The 14,339-nt window shown below is 44.2% G+C and overlaps 2 protein-coding genes and 1 non-coding gene across 5 annotated transcripts; all 3 read left to right on the top strand.

The window, feature by feature from the left end:
- Positions 1–2,211: 2,211 nt before the first annotated feature.
- On the top strand, positions 2,212–7,194 carry LOC119314962. 2 transcript variants are annotated; one of them, XM_037589644.1, is made up of 8 exons: positions 2,212–2,361; positions 3,893–4,058; positions 4,458–4,543; positions 4,646–4,688; positions 5,367–5,423; positions 5,513–5,570; positions 5,917–6,626; positions 6,707–7,194. In XM_037589644.1, exons 2-8 carry the CDS (start codon positions 3,909–3,911, stop codon positions 6,731–6,733), a joined length of 1,131 nt encoding a protein of 376 aa, XP_037445541.1. In that variant the 5' UTR covers positions 2,212–2,361; positions 3,893–3,908; the 3' UTR covers positions 6,734–7,194. The 2 variants fall into 2 exon arrangements, with proteins under 2 accessions (XP_037445541.1, XP_037445540.1); XM_037589643.1 differs by having other exon boundaries at positions 6,702–7,194.
- Positions 7,195–7,479: 285 nt separating this feature from the next.
- TRNAM-CAU lies at positions 7,480–7,568 on the top strand. Its single transcript is given in 2 exon segments — positions 7,480–7,517; positions 7,533–7,568. It is a non-coding gene; the product is annotated as a tRNA-Met (tRNA).
- A 2,237-nt stretch (positions 7,569–9,805) lies between these two features.
- On the top strand, positions 9,806–13,929 carry LOC119314961 (protein FAR1-RELATED SEQUENCE 5-like). 2 transcript variants are annotated; one of them, XM_037589642.1, is made up of 8 exons: positions 9,806–10,167; positions 10,245–10,604; positions 11,142–11,406; positions 11,496–12,186; positions 12,277–12,734; positions 12,841–12,891; positions 13,010–13,131; positions 13,215–13,355. In XM_037589642.1, the coding sequence occupies exons 3-8, from the start codon at positions 11,212–11,214 to the stop codon at positions 13,216–13,218; spliced, it is 1,521 nt and encodes a 506-aa protein (XP_037445539.1). In that variant the 5' UTR covers positions 9,806–10,167; positions 10,245–10,604; positions 11,142–11,211; the 3' UTR covers positions 13,219–13,355. The 2 variants fall into 2 exon arrangements, with proteins under 2 accessions (XP_037445539.1, XP_037445538.1); XM_037589641.1 differs by having other exon boundaries at positions 9,884–10,167; positions 12,841–13,131; positions 13,215–13,929.
- Positions 13,930–14,339: the final 410 nt, after the last annotated feature.

Raw genomic sequence — 14,339 nt, 5'->3', positions numbered from 1 at the left:
GAGGGAGTGGAGGCACTTGATCCCTACTTCAAGCTCACCAGGGATTGTTGCAGACAACTATCATTCTCTACTAAGCAGAAATGCACGGTTGCTCGGACGATGCTTCCATTCGGTACCGCCGCTGATGCCGTTTGTAAGATGGTTTGGATGGGGAAGGGCATATGCCTAAAGACCACGGTCAAGTTTGCTCGCACCGTGGTGCATGTGTTTGTACTAGAGTATACGAGAGAACTAAATGTGTAGGATATAGGAAAGTTGTTGGCTATTCGGAAGGCAAGAGGTTTTCAGGTATGCTCGGTTCAAATTGCATGTAATTGGCAATGGAAGAACCGCCCTAAAGGTTTGAGCGGGACGTACCAAGATCACACCAAAGAGGCCACCATCATCACATTGGAAGCAATGGCATCACATGACTTATGGATTTGGCATGTTTTTTTTTGAAAAACCCATGTATTAATTAATTAAAAGATCGAGTACAATCGTTCATTACAACATTCGCTACGCAGGGCGGAAAACTATTACATAGAAGGCCACCCGACCTATTATCAAAACTAAACTTAGTTATCTGATGAGCCACCTCGTTTGCATGTCTTTTGATCTTCACCACCTTAACATTTGGAAGAAGCTTGGTAAGGGCTAAGGCTTCCTTCTTGAGATCCACCAGAGCTGATCTATCAAGGTTATCATGTGGAAGAAAAGAAAACACAAAAGGGCAGTCTGTTTCCAAAACAACAGGCTTATGGAGAGTGATATCGATATATAGTCCCGCTAGACATGCCCTGAGTTCCACTTCATCAACACTAGTACACGAACCAATATAATCCCAAGAGGAAACGACAACTTTACCAACCAAATTCCTGGCAATATCTCCCACACTCGCAACACAAATGATCTCCACAAAACTAGCATCCACGTTGATCTTAATATAATCAAAAGGCGGCGGGGGGGGGGGGGATACCTCACAGATACTCGGTGGATAAGTACGAGACTGCAACCCCACCTCTGATCCCTTACCTTTTGACTCATGTGGCAGTTTTTGCATGATGGCAAGATGAAAAATGTCGCCCAATGATTATCCACAAAATTAGCCGAGTTTGAAACAAATTCTTTCCCTTTGGCAAAAATAAGATCATTATGTAAGTGTCAAGCTCTCCAGAATATGAACAAGCTCACGAACAGTAGTGGTTAATTGGTCCAACAAGATAAGCATCCAATCGGGTCCTGAGCACTTAAACACTTCTTCTCTGGGAATATTCCACACTCCCCTCAACTCTATGTGCAGAGCACTCACCTTAGGATATGTCACCAAAGCATGAAACATACTTTCATCCTCCATACCACAAATAGAGCATAATTCTGAAGTAGCCTGATGGTGCTTAACTCTATTAACCTGTGCCACTAGGTTATTAGAAGCCGCCCGCCACACAAAAGTTCTGATCTTTTGGGGGACATTGGCTTTCCAAATGACATTCCAAAGTTTCCTATCCCCATTCGTGTCTCCACTAGATTGCACTTGCTCCTCCTTCCCCTCCTTGAGACTAAGTGCCGGATTATATGCACTTTTTACTGTGAACAAACCACTCTTCTCATACTGCCAAGCAATAAAATCATCCTCATCCGAGGACTGGTTCTTTGAAATGTCACGTTCTCACAACGATATCAATGTGCTTCAGCGATCTCTGTGTCCAGGAGACATTGTAAGGGAGAATCGCCGCCATGCAACTACACTATCAACGCCGCGACTACAAACATGGGGGTACCGTCTTATCGATTGCATGTATCCTCAGAGGGTGGCATTTGTGAAAACCATATCCGAACTCAAGGCAACAAACAAAGTTACTTTACAAAAAATGCAAGAGGCAGTTAGGAAGGATGTGAAGAGGGCATTCGGAGTGTTCCAAACTCGTTGGAAAATTATTTCATGGAGCTACAATGATACGACATTTCACGTGTATGATGCACATGCATGGATTTGCATTAATTTGTGAGTTTGAATTTGAGAATTTTGTTTTGAGGGTTGTTTGAATTTGAGATGTGTGGTTGTGTCCACGACCGGGGCCGGGTTTGACAAAACCCGCTGTAGATGCCGTGAGAGGGTTAGTCGTCGAGAAGAAATAATTTAGCTGCCTTGCGATGCCAGCCTGCCCGCCGGCCCCACACTCGAGACTCGAGAGTGTGAATGAAACCAAAAAGACCCATTTGCCCCCCAAGGCAATAATCAAACCCGAGCTCCCCCAGCTCGCCTCTCCATTCACACTCGAACCCTCGACCTCTCCACCCAGCTCAGCCTCGCCGTCGCCAGGGAGCGGGGCAGCCTGCTCCACTACTCCGGCCGGCGACCGCGCGGCATCCTGCAGCGAGGTGCTTCCCTTCGCCCCGCCCCCTCTGCATTCTTCTCCCGCCCCCTCCCTGCTCGCCGCGCCCACCCGCTCCCCCTCTTTTCGCTGCAGGAGCAGCACGCCCCCATCCAGCCCGGCGACCGGCTGAGACCCAGGGCGGCGGCTGCCAGCGAGGTCATCCCCGCACCGTCTCGCCGCTCGTCGCATCCGCTTGCCAGATCGTAGGTTTTGGCCCCCGATTTTCTGTCGTACGAGCGAACCCTAGGTTTTGTTCGCGAGACGAGATAGGGCTGCTTTCGAGGGGGGATTTGGGAGGGGAGAGGCGCGACGGACCACATTATGTGCGGACTAATCGATTTTTGCTGGCATCGGTCGAGCCATTACCCCAGGGCGCGCCGTGCACGTGCAAGTGCAAACAGCGAAAGCTCGCCGCCTCCTGTCTATCTATCTATGCTGTGTGCTGGAGCAACGGAAAGAAGGGCCAAAGTTGCCTTTTCCTTGGCCGGGTAAAAAGGGTTAATTGATTTTTATTGAATGAAGGGGTTAATTGATTTTGTTATGTGAAGAACGAGGAAGTTGGCAAAGTGTCACGCCTTTGTCTGACATGTGGGGCCTGGGGCCACCTGTAAATGTGTCATTTGTGTCAAATTGCAAATAAATGCGCGGCATCTTGTTGATTTTCCGTTAAAAACACATCCCTCAAGGCAAATCATGGGAAGCACATTCAGCTTCCATGCATTTGATCAAGAGACTGCTGGACGAGGGGGCATATACTCAAATGCCAGCGAACTTCAGAGTGCAAAAGTCTGCACCTGATTTATTTGACGGGTTTTGTTCCTGCACCCCCCTTTAATTCACTGAGCAAGTGCTTTTTAGGGATATAATGATATTGAATAACTGCTTAAGCTTCGGTGAGAGACTGAGAGTAAGGCCACATCCCATTTGAGATCTCCAGAGCCAGTCTGATGCTCTGATTCGCTAATTGCATAATTGCACATGTCACACGGCAGTGATGGTGTGCATCATACTACACTGTTTTTAGTGCTGTTTGCGTTGGCGATGCAACATATTTCTGAGATAACCGATTCAGATGCAGTTTTGTTTTACATTGTCGTCTGAGAGAACTGATTTGAAACGTCTCTGTATCTTACCAGTCTTTCATAATACCTCCATTCCTTGCCCAGTATCTTACCAGTCTTCGTAACACCACCATCTGGCCACATATTCAAAACCTACACCAACATTCTGGTAAAAAATTAAGGTCACTTGCTCTCTATATTTTGGTGGCTATAGCATCGTCAAAACTGATGTTGGTATATCGTATATTCAACCATACCACGGAATGAGCTGTAGCCTTGTTTGAGTAAGATGATTTCAGGTGTTAGGTGCCAGGTGGGCAGTTGCTGGAGCCAAACACTTAGTCAGGCTACACGACTGCTTTTTATAACAGTGAATTTAAGTTGATCTTTTGGTCGAATAGCTTTCTGTCAATCTAACAAGCAGTAAGAGTGGGCAATATCAATACTAATATTTCTTGTTTAATGCTGTTGCAGGTCTGAATTGGTCATTATGGTGAGGAAAAGTGCAGAGAAAAGTTATGGTCGTATGGCTGCATGCACATCAAGTCCTGAACCCTCAGAAAATAACCCAAGGCAGAATTTCCGTTTAGGAGATATAACATGGGTTAAGCATGATGGCTCCTCATGGTGGCCAGCCCAGGTATGATGCATACACCTTCTGAGCACTTCATACTTCAATTAGCTAAATACCTTTGCTTTGCTACGGATCAGCAATTTAGATTACCCCAACATGTTGAACCATTTTTTTGCTGCACTCAATGCCAGTATGGTTCTAAAATAATTCTAGATGCCAGTGAATATGCTTGTTGCATTGCACATCAGCTTAAATTGAACGCTGGCAGATGGTTGCATCTGTAGTAGATCAATTATATAGATCATGTATGAGTAAGATAGTTTGGTCAAGTCTCAAGTGCCAATGCCACAACCTTTGTACTTGTATGTTGCAAAGACAAAACATTTCAGACTTTCCCCAACTGTTATGTTCTTCATCCTAGCTTCCCATGCACATATTTAGACCACTTCTGTTTCTGAATTCAAGGTCATTGATGAAGCATGTGCCAGTAGCAAGGCCAAGAAGAAGACCAGCCATGACGCTCTGGTTCGACTGTATGGCACATGCCTAGAGTAAGGGTCCTAATAACATGTGAAGCCTTTCTTTTCTTTCTAGTGGCGATCAACTGATAATCTTTACAATAAAGGTAATTTTCTTCACTATTTTATTTTCAGCTTGTATGTTGACCCTTGGAAGTCTAACATGGAATTCGAAATGGTATGCACATCTTCTATCCTACAGCTCATGAGGATGCTAATATGGAGTAGTGGTAACTGACTGAACTGTATTAAAGAAGCTTAAATCAGCTGAAACACGAAAATAACCAACAACTTCAATCATTATTGCAATTTTGGTTTCCCTAGGTTTTTAACTGCAGGAAGCTGATATAACCAAAAGGCTGAACTGACGGACATATATTCACACACACTTGATAAATTATATAATATTGCATATGTTGATAATGAAATTCTAACAATTGTTCTGAATTGTAATATGCTTTGTTCTAACTAACAGAATGTACCAATAGCACGACTCACACATATATGTTTTAGGATTGTACAGGTAAAGCATGTATTTTATTTTATCATTGTTGCATAACTAATAAACTAATAGCTGATTGAATGAATATTTTTCTAGTTAATAATTGCCCTATTTGTTTTTTTCTACCTAAACCGGTCATATCAATCGAATCCTCACCCAGCGTCACTACTTATGTGCTGCTTGTAGAGTTGTAGTAATTTTATGGTAAATGATTCTGGTGTATAAACTATAAACTGCTTTTTGTTATTTAACTTCCAAGAAAATTAGTTGTTTTTGTCTTCTCACGCATGAATGATATCCAACCCTGACCATTTTGAATTTTAAATATTTCTCATATGAGCTCATTGTATGCAGTTTCTGAAGAAAGAAAATAAGACAGCCATGGAAGCATTCCATGAGGTGCTTCAGAAGGTAGGGCAATCTCGCCTTCGCTTTGAACATATTATGAATCACAGTTTGGTGGGGGTTGTTGAGATCCATGTTTAATCTTACAAATGCAGGAGCTCTCTCATTTTAAGTCGGCCAGTGATGACGAGGAGGAAGCTGTCAACACAAAAGGTGAATTTCTGTTTTTTCTTGGCTGGAGAATATATGCAGAAAAACACGTTATGTGCATTGATCATGGTGGTCCTTGTGGTTTGACCATTCATGTTATCCCTTTTTCATTAGTGATTTATGTTAACAGTGATATGTTACCGTTTGTGAATCTTTTCACAATGGTGTGATTAGGTAACATGTTCTAGGAGCAGTATCAGTGACAGTATTGCTAAATTATCACCTGTGCGGTTTTATTTCTCTGTCAAGTTTCAAATCGCCTTGCTATCAATGGTACACACATATATATTTTTAATTGCTACGCATCTAATTCTCTATTTTTCATATGGTCTGACCATATTGGCCACAGCCAAGACGTCTACTAAGAAAGTCAGAAAGCAAGAAGCCTTAGAGCAGGACCAAGAAGTTCGGAGCAATGCAAAAGGTGGAGGTGCTGCTCAGAAAGGAAAAAAGCAGAAAGGTGTGAGGCAAGCAAGTGCTCTTGACAAAGCTTTGAGTATAGATTCTGCTGAAGGTTTAAGAGATAAGACACCCAAGCAAGCTTCTGCTGTGCGAGATAAAAAGAGTGGTAAGAAGGCATCATCAGGAACATCGGTGGCCAAAAAGGAAGGATCCTCAAAGCGGTCGGGCCGTACCAATCTGAAGGAATATTCAGATGCGGCGGAGGACAGCACATCACAGCTCCATGTTTCAAGCGCAAGTGAAAATGCAGCTGAAGCAGGAGACATGACATCCGTGAATCGAAGCCAGCACAAAACTGGTTTGACGGTCGAAGGAACCCACCGGAAGATAAAAGCTATGGTCAGGGATATACTGCTGGGGGACGTCATAGACAAGCAGCTTGCTGCTGAAATGGCATATGTGGATGAAGTGATCTTTGGAATCTGTGAAGCTACCGAGGCAAAGGCGACTGCTGCTACTGCTACTGAGACAGAGGGTGGACTAAGCACCAAGCGGGCCGCTAGTGGGCTGGAGGCTGACTCAACCCGTGCTGCGAAGAAGAAACCTAGAAAGGGCAAGGCGGCAAAGCCGGAGACCAAGGACCCCAACTCTTCTCCTGTAAGTAGACACTCCATTCTTCTGAATCGATTGTCTGAATGAATTTCGGACACTGATTTGACCAAACTCCACCAGAGCAGGGGCGCGGGGGGATCGGAGCAGCGTAGTGCGCGCCAGATCAAGATCATGCAGAGCCTGGGCCTGATCGCGCCGTTGGGATCTCCGTTCGACGTGAAGGGTTCTGCTGCAGTCGCCCGTTGATGATATTTTGTAAGCACACCATTGGTTCTGTATGGAAACCTGTAGTTATGGTGCCTACCTGATCTACCTACTAGTTTACTAGTGCCAATTTCTGTTCTTGTTTACGGAAGATTTGGCCCGGACATAGCTGCTGCGCACGTAAGCGCACAGTTAGTTCTATCTGTATCAGCGCAAAGACGAGCCACAGTCGCTCAGCGCTGTACCGAATTGATTATTAAGATATTAAGTCGTGACTTGGATTATTTCCGCTTGGTGGTAGGATCTGCTGTGATCGATGCGGTGGCATGAGTGACCCAATGCTCAGGTTATCTCGAGTTAGCACATTGTATGAGCTGTGGACATTTCAATGCCATGTCGATTTTACATCTGATTCGTGACTATAATGTGCTAATTTTACACGAGTACTCCCTCTATCAAAATACAAGAGTTTCTTTTTACACTATGACAGTGTCAAAAAAGGTCCGATATTTTGATAGCTCTGGCCTTTTAAGATGGCATTTCTGCAGTTCCTTTCGCCATTTCTTTTAACGATGGAAGAACCAGCCGATTTGGGCAGCGTATGCACAGACCTGTGTCGCCTGGTTAATCGTCCTTTGCTTTGTCTGAACAAAGATATTAACTTTCAAGGATGTTTGGCTGAAAAAAGAACAAAGGGGTGGTGGCGCAGTTGGCTAGCGCGTAGGTCTCATAGCTAAGACTTGAGTGATCCTGAGGTCGAGAGTTCGAGCCTCTCTCACCCCAACTTAAAATGACATCATGTGATGATGAAAACGCTCTGTGACAACTTGGGTCGTCACACATCTACACCTGAATCATCAGGTGAAATTGAGCAAACCTGAACCTGGTCATCTTTTTCTTTTTTGCTGGTTTCACAAACCTGTGACAACTCTCACATACTCCCTCCGGTTGAAGTCAAGCCTCGTAAACTTTGACCAAGTTTATAGAAAAAAATATTAATATTTAGAATGTGAGATCAACAATATTAGATACGTCATGACTTTAGTTTTCATGTTGTATAAATTTAGCATTGTAGATGTTAATATATTTTCATATAAATATGGTCAAACTTTCTAAAGTTTAACTTCAGACAATTCTTATATGCAAAGTAAAAAGGACCGGAGGGAGTATGACAACATCTCAAACTAAGCTCTCTTCAGTGTAGTACTACAACATTTCACAAAGAACATAGTAACATTCCACTAAACCGATCGAGTGACAACCCAACCAAATTCTCATATACTCCCTCCTTTCCGGTTTATAAGACTCAATTCAAAAATCTCACCAACCAAGGTAGATGATGAGTGGTGGAATATTTTTTGTAGTTTGCAAAAGCACCCAATTAATGCTTTTGTTTTCCTCAAAACATTATGTTTATGAATGCATTAATTGCAATGCATGCATGCATTGGTCAGTTTTCTCTTAATACTTGCATGCAATGATTTGATGCACCTTGAAGTCTGAACATGTGATGGGGAACAATCAAATTGAGCCTTATAAAATGAAAAAACTAAAAATTTGAGATAAGCCCTATAAACTGAAAAGGAGGGAGTATGATTTTCCATATCAATTTATTTGTTTATTCCACCATACAAGACATTGTCCGAGGCCTCCCCGCAGACACCCGGGCAGAAGCCACCCATCTGGCCGCCCAGGGCGCACACCACGACGCAGAGCGGCTTGTAGAACAGCGGGGGAGGGGGGGCGGGGGGTGCCTCAGCCTGTAGTCGGAGTAGCAGCTGACGTAACATTTGCAGAACGCCGGCGCGGCGCCGGCCACCAGCAGCTGCTGCGCCGACAGCAGGACGGCGAGGAGCACGCAGACGGCCGCAGCCTTCACTCTCCTGTTCTTCCTCCACATTGGTTCTAGTTCTTCCTCTTGCTTGTGAGTTGTGACAGTCGATGGGCTGCCCCTCTCTTTATACCGACGAAGAAGCTTCTTCTGCTGCACACGGCATGACTCTGCAAGAAGCTTCTCCTGATGCACATGACATTCTTTCTCGGAGAAGATTTTCTCTCTGGATATGAGCTAGCTTGATTCAGGAAGAAGCTTTTCCTTTTGAAGATATGATCATATATATGGAAGCTCAGATGCTCTTGCCGGATCAAGGCTGGAGTGAGCTAAAACACTTTGCTGTTACAACCACAACCACCCCTCCCTGTTCCATATGGAAACTCAGATGCTCTGTTATCACTTTCTTAATTTTGTAATGCATACATACATATACAGAGAGTATGCATACATACTCAAGCAATGCATATGTGCGTGCATCTTATACACACACACATATAGGAAAAATACATCCTACCACTAGGTGGTAGTTACCTACATCTCTATTACCGTTAGATTCTTTGAGATTCGTGCATTCCTAAACGGATCGGGCACAGTAAAACGTAATTAATCTTGAACCCGATTAGTTGTTGGCCGGATGTCCCGATTTTTATGGCGCAGCCTTTCCTGGATCGATGCCATCCAAAGATCTCTCTCTCTCCAAATCACATCTGCACCGAAATAATGGGATCTGGGGCAATTATCAACAACAAATAAGGTATTCCGTATGGCCCTGCAATTTCCATCCATGCATCCCGTGAGATTCTTTCTTTGTTTGTGATTTCCGTCGTTTCATGTATAATCTTCATGCTAGATTGTCTCCTTTTATCTTCATTAATGTTCCGGAATTACTAGCGAGCCACTTACTTATTTTATTGGCTGGTGGATTTTCCAGCTATCCGATATGCACCCCGCCATCCGGCCTGCCAGCGTGGCTGACGCCGACGCCGACGCGGACGACGTCCCTCAAATCCGGTATTGGCTCCGCGTTTGCAGCACAACGCTAGCTGCATGGACTCACTCCTAAGGAACCAAGCTGCGTAATCCGTCGCAGCCGTCGAGTGCGCAAGGTGTCAGAGATCACTGAAATATACGCCGCCTTCATCAACACCGGATACATACCCGATAAAGCCTTTTACTTTCGCGTTCCGTTCACAGCGGCTATCCCAACCGCTCGCGAGCGCGTGTGGATCCACACCAGCCGGACCCGCAGCCCATGTGGCAATTCCCTCCGACCCCACCTCGCATCTTTTCCTAAACCAATACGCCAGGAATACAGAGACCATTCCTACCATACGTATTCAGATACGAGCGGCGGCCCATACCTGTGCTGTGGAAACGACCCCACCCTGTGGGAGGAGCAAACCATTCAAAATTTGAACAGCTCCCAGTTCCTGACTAGAGCTCCGAGATTCCGGAGAGAATTCCGCAAAAGATCTCCCGTCCGGCGATGGATACGCCGCCGCCACGGATGGTCCTCGCGCCTGGATCGTTCACCCAACTACTTCTAAGGTATGCTCAAACCCATTGGCAATCCATTCAAATCTTTGTTCCTCAACGATTCATCTCACATGCCCTCCGGCGGACAGCTTCTCCTCCATCCCTTTCCAAGATCCAAATCTCTGTTGGACCCAGCAAGAAGAACAAGAGTATGTGGGAGAGACAGATTGGACGGAGGGCGGAAACCATTGCGGGGGCGGCATCGACACCGAGGATCAATTTCAGTCCTCTCCCACCATACCAGATCCAACTTCCCCCATCTATGAGGCCGACGGCGAGGTGAATTGTGAGAACGACGATGCCAAGCTCCGCTCGCCAACGCCAGAGCTCGATGGATACACTTGGTCAGGAGATGAATGCTTGAAGTCGCCGCTGTCAGAGCAAACCAACAAGCCAAACCTGGTTCAGTCAGACCAATCTCGTCCTGACCAATGTCCATGGAAGAGAAGGTAACCACATCTGCCGCTTAGGTCTCCATGTTCTTTTCCTTTGCATCCTGTTGAATGCTTTGTGGTTACCGATTACAAGGAGTTGCATACTGCACTAACTTATCAGCGATTACAGCCAACATGGTGGTTTTTTCAGTGAAAGAAACTGTGTCTATATGCAACTCCAATCACTGCAATATTTACATTGCAGTAGAGGAAGCTGGGACTGAATCTGTTTTTTGGACTTTGGATTCTAATCTGGGTTACATACTGAACTTTTTGGTCTGAACCATTTGTAGCTTGTGTGCATATCTCGTTAATCATATAACATTGAGCAGCCATAAAGTTCAGAACTCCATGAACTGGTAACTGCTGTATGTGCAGTATGGTTAGTTTTACATGCGAGGAATTATGGGTTGTGACAGCTTTTTATGGTCATCTAGGACTCCAAATAGCTCTGCAAAAATCATATTGAAACTTAGTCTTTCATGAAAATGCAGATAAGATTCGCCACATAACTCAGTCTTTCCCTGAGAAGTTTACTTTCATTTCTGTCAGGATACGTCGTGGGAAAATACCAGATCAGCGGCAGCCTAAATAGGGAAGGGTCTGTGCGCTCGAAAAAGCAATGCGTGAATTTGTTCAAAGGAAGTCTGGACAAGTTGTCGCCCCTGAGATTGGAAGAGAGTTCGACTCACTTGCGGAGGCATTTGAATTTTATAATCTTTATTCTTGGGAGATTGGGTTTGGCATCAGATATGGTCAATCTAGGACAAATGCAAAGAAGAGCAGAACCGTTCAGGACATCGTTTGCGGCTGTGCGGTGAGTATAGACAGCATCAAGTGATTCTTTGGATGACATGCTTCTTAGCCACTAAAAATACTAATGTTGCGCTACCGTTATAATTTCAGGGAAGGCCAAAGAAAGAAAACACAAAGTCAGTAGCCTGCAACTGCCAAGCCTTGATCAGGCTACACCGCACAGCCGACAATGGATGGTATATACATGATTTTAGATCTGAACACAACCACCATTTGTCCTCATCGTGTGGCGAGAAACTACATTGGCCATCACACAGGAACATTGACACACACACAAAAGATATTGTCAAGCACTTGAGGAGCAACAACATTGGGATAACCAAGGTTTTTTGTGTCATCGCAAGCTTCTTTGGATCAATGGAGAGTGTACCATTCAACAAGAGAGCTCTCAAGTACATGTGCAAGAGGATGAACCAAGAAACTGCAGATGATGACATAAGGAAAACAGTTCAACTCTTCTCTGAACTTAAGAAGAATGACCCAATGTTTGCTGACAGTGTTCTTGTCGACGGCGACAGCAAGATTCAGGCTCTTATGTGGACAAATGGAAGGAGTAGATACCAATACAAAATGTTTGGCGATGCAATCACATTCGACACAACATATCGTACAAACCAGTACGATATGCCATTCGGACTATTTGTTGGGGTCAACCATCATTTCCAGAGCATAATATTAGGAGGCGTTATGATGAGGAACGAGAAGCAAGAATCATTCGAGTGGGTATTCAAGGAATTTGTGTCATTAATGGGAGGTAAAGCACCGGTAACTATCCTAACAGGTAAATAATTGGAGCCTCCTAATGCATTTCAAAACATGTAATTTATCTTGTACCTTCATTATCACGTACTGACCATAAAATTCCTATCAGACCAATGCCGTGCCATGGAGTTGGCTATTGCTGAAGTATTGCCTGGAAGGAAGCACCGGTGGTGCAAATGGCATGTGCTGCGTCGTGCAAAGGAATCCCTTGGCTCTGTATACACACAGAACAAAGATTTCAGGGATGAACTACACAAGATATTGGAATATATGCTCACTGTAGAAGAGTTCGAAGCAGCTTGGGCAAAGTTGATTCAAAAGTATGGTCTTCAGGAACACCCAATGTTGACACAGATATACGAGCTCCGACAGAAATGGGCAAAGCCATATTTTGCAGGTGTATTCTGCGCGAGGATGACAAGCACCCAACGGTCAGAGAGCGCTAACCACATGTTGAAGAATTTTGTACCTGCTGGTGCCTCAATGCACATGTTTGTTAGGAACTACCAGAAACTTCAGTTTGACCGTGATTCAGAAGAAAATTTTGCTGAGAAGAAAAGCCACTTGGTGTGTTTAATGGCCTTAACTGTACTAAATACTAAGTTATTAGCTTACTTTTTCTAACTGTTGGGACAAACAATTCTGACTATAATTTTCGTTGTTCTTAATATAGGTGAGCACAGTGCTCAAGACCGGTTTGCCTATGGAGAGGCATGCTGCGAAGGTTTACACACCTGTGCTGTTCAAACAGTTCCAAGAAGCATGCTTCAAATCTGCATCCTACTACGTCGAGAACACTCTGGTCATAAACGATACATATTGTGTCACACACCTTTTTGCAGAGCGGAGAGAGAGCTGGTCAAAAACATCTTACAATGTCAAAGTGCATCAACCTGAGAATATCTTCAAATGTGAGTGTGGAATGTATGAGCATATGGGTTTGCTCTGCTGCCATGCGATCCGGGTAAAATGTTTTCCTTAAAAGGTTATGTTAGAATTTGAAGATCATTATTGAATCTGTTTAAAACGTGCTAACTAATGTTTCAGGTAATGGCACACTTGAAATTCACGAAGATACCAGAAGAGCACATCATGAGGAGGTGGACTAAAAACGCATGTGAAGATTTACCTGAGCACTTGAAAATATATAAGGGACACAGCCCTATCCTGGAATCAACTACCTTCAGGCATACAACACTTTACACAACAGCTCTTGATATTGTAAGGATGGGTGACAGCAACCCTGAGGCCTTCGACCTTGCAATGGTAAGGCTGTCAGATGCAAGGGATGATCTCAAAGAAAAAGCAACTGAGAAAGATGGCAAAGGACTAGAGGATATACTAGGTAAAGAAAACATTGATATCAACGGGGTTGATGCAGGCGACATTAATCTCAAATCATCAATGAGGATAGAATCTCGCAAGAGAGATCGTGGGCGACCTACCAACGCAAGATCTAGGCCAGGCTATGAAGTGAGCAATCCAAGAACCAAGTTTTGTAAAACTTGCAGGGGAAAGGGACACAACTCTGGGAAGTGCCCAACAAATGACGGATCAAACAAGAAGCAGAGGAAAGAACCAAAGTGCGGGAAGTGTGGCGTACTTGGACACATCAGGACACAATGCAACAGAACATTTGAATCGTGGTTTAGATGAGTAGCTTAACAAATCAAAGCACTTCGGACATAAACTCAATGTCCTGATGTGTATTGGAAATGTAATGATGATCCTCGAATTCCATATCTTTTTAAACAGACTGCTTGTCAGTGTGACAACGTGTTATGTGACAGATGTTTCATTATTATGTTTGGAAATCTGATTAAGATCATGGAACAAACACAGCTGAAACTAAATGATTGTGCAAAATACAAGTTCTTCCGTTCTGTTCTATGATCGGAAACAACATGAATTGCTACTACTGCTGCTACAATCTATTAAACAATGTTCACATTAGGTGTAGATGAGATATAACACAATGACTCATGGTCATGCACACACTTTCTACAAGATATGTCTTCTGAATCCATCAAAAAACTATTTTAAGGTATAGGCGCTTATGACCTCCCTCTTTATGCCTTGTAATAATGACTCCTCTGGAATTACAACCTCGCCACACACACCAAGAAATCCGATGACCTCACCAAGCCGCCCGCCAACTAGCCGGGAGCATCA

The sequence above is a fragment of the Triticum dicoccoides genome, chromosome 6A (assembly GCF_002162155.2).
Source record: "Triticum dicoccoides isolate Atlit2015 ecotype Zavitan chromosome 6A, WEW_v2.0, whole genome shotgun sequence".
NCBI classification, from domain to species: domain Eukaryota; kingdom Viridiplantae; phylum Streptophyta; class Magnoliopsida; order Poales; family Poaceae; genus Triticum; species Triticum dicoccoides.
This window is presented reverse-complemented; position numbering and strand designations above follow the sequence as displayed.

Coding starts and splice junctions, on each gene's coding strand:
- LOC119314962 (XM_037589643.1), top strand. CDS start 3,909: ATGGTGAGGAAAAGTGCAGAGAAAAGTTATGGTCGTATGGCTGCATGC. Junction 4,544..4,645: donor CTGTATGGCACATGCCTAGA/GTAAGGGTCCTA, acceptor TTTTATTTTCAG/CTTGTATGTTGACCCTTGGA. Junction 4,689..5,366: donor CTAACATGGAATTCGAAATG/GTATGCACATCT, acceptor CATTGTATGCAG/TTTCTGAAGAAAGAAAATAA.
- LOC119314961 (XM_037589641.1), top strand. CDS start 11,212: ATGCGTGAATTTGTTCAAAGGAAGTCTGGACAAGTTGTCGCCCCTGAG. Junction 11,407..11,495: donor ACATCGTTTGCGGCTGTGCG/GTGAGTATAGAC, acceptor TTATAATTTCAG/GGAAGGCCAAAGAAAGAAAA. Junction 12,187..12,276: donor ACCGGTAACTATCCTAACAG/GTAAATAATTGG, acceptor AATTCCTATCAG/ACCAATGCCGTGCCATGGAG.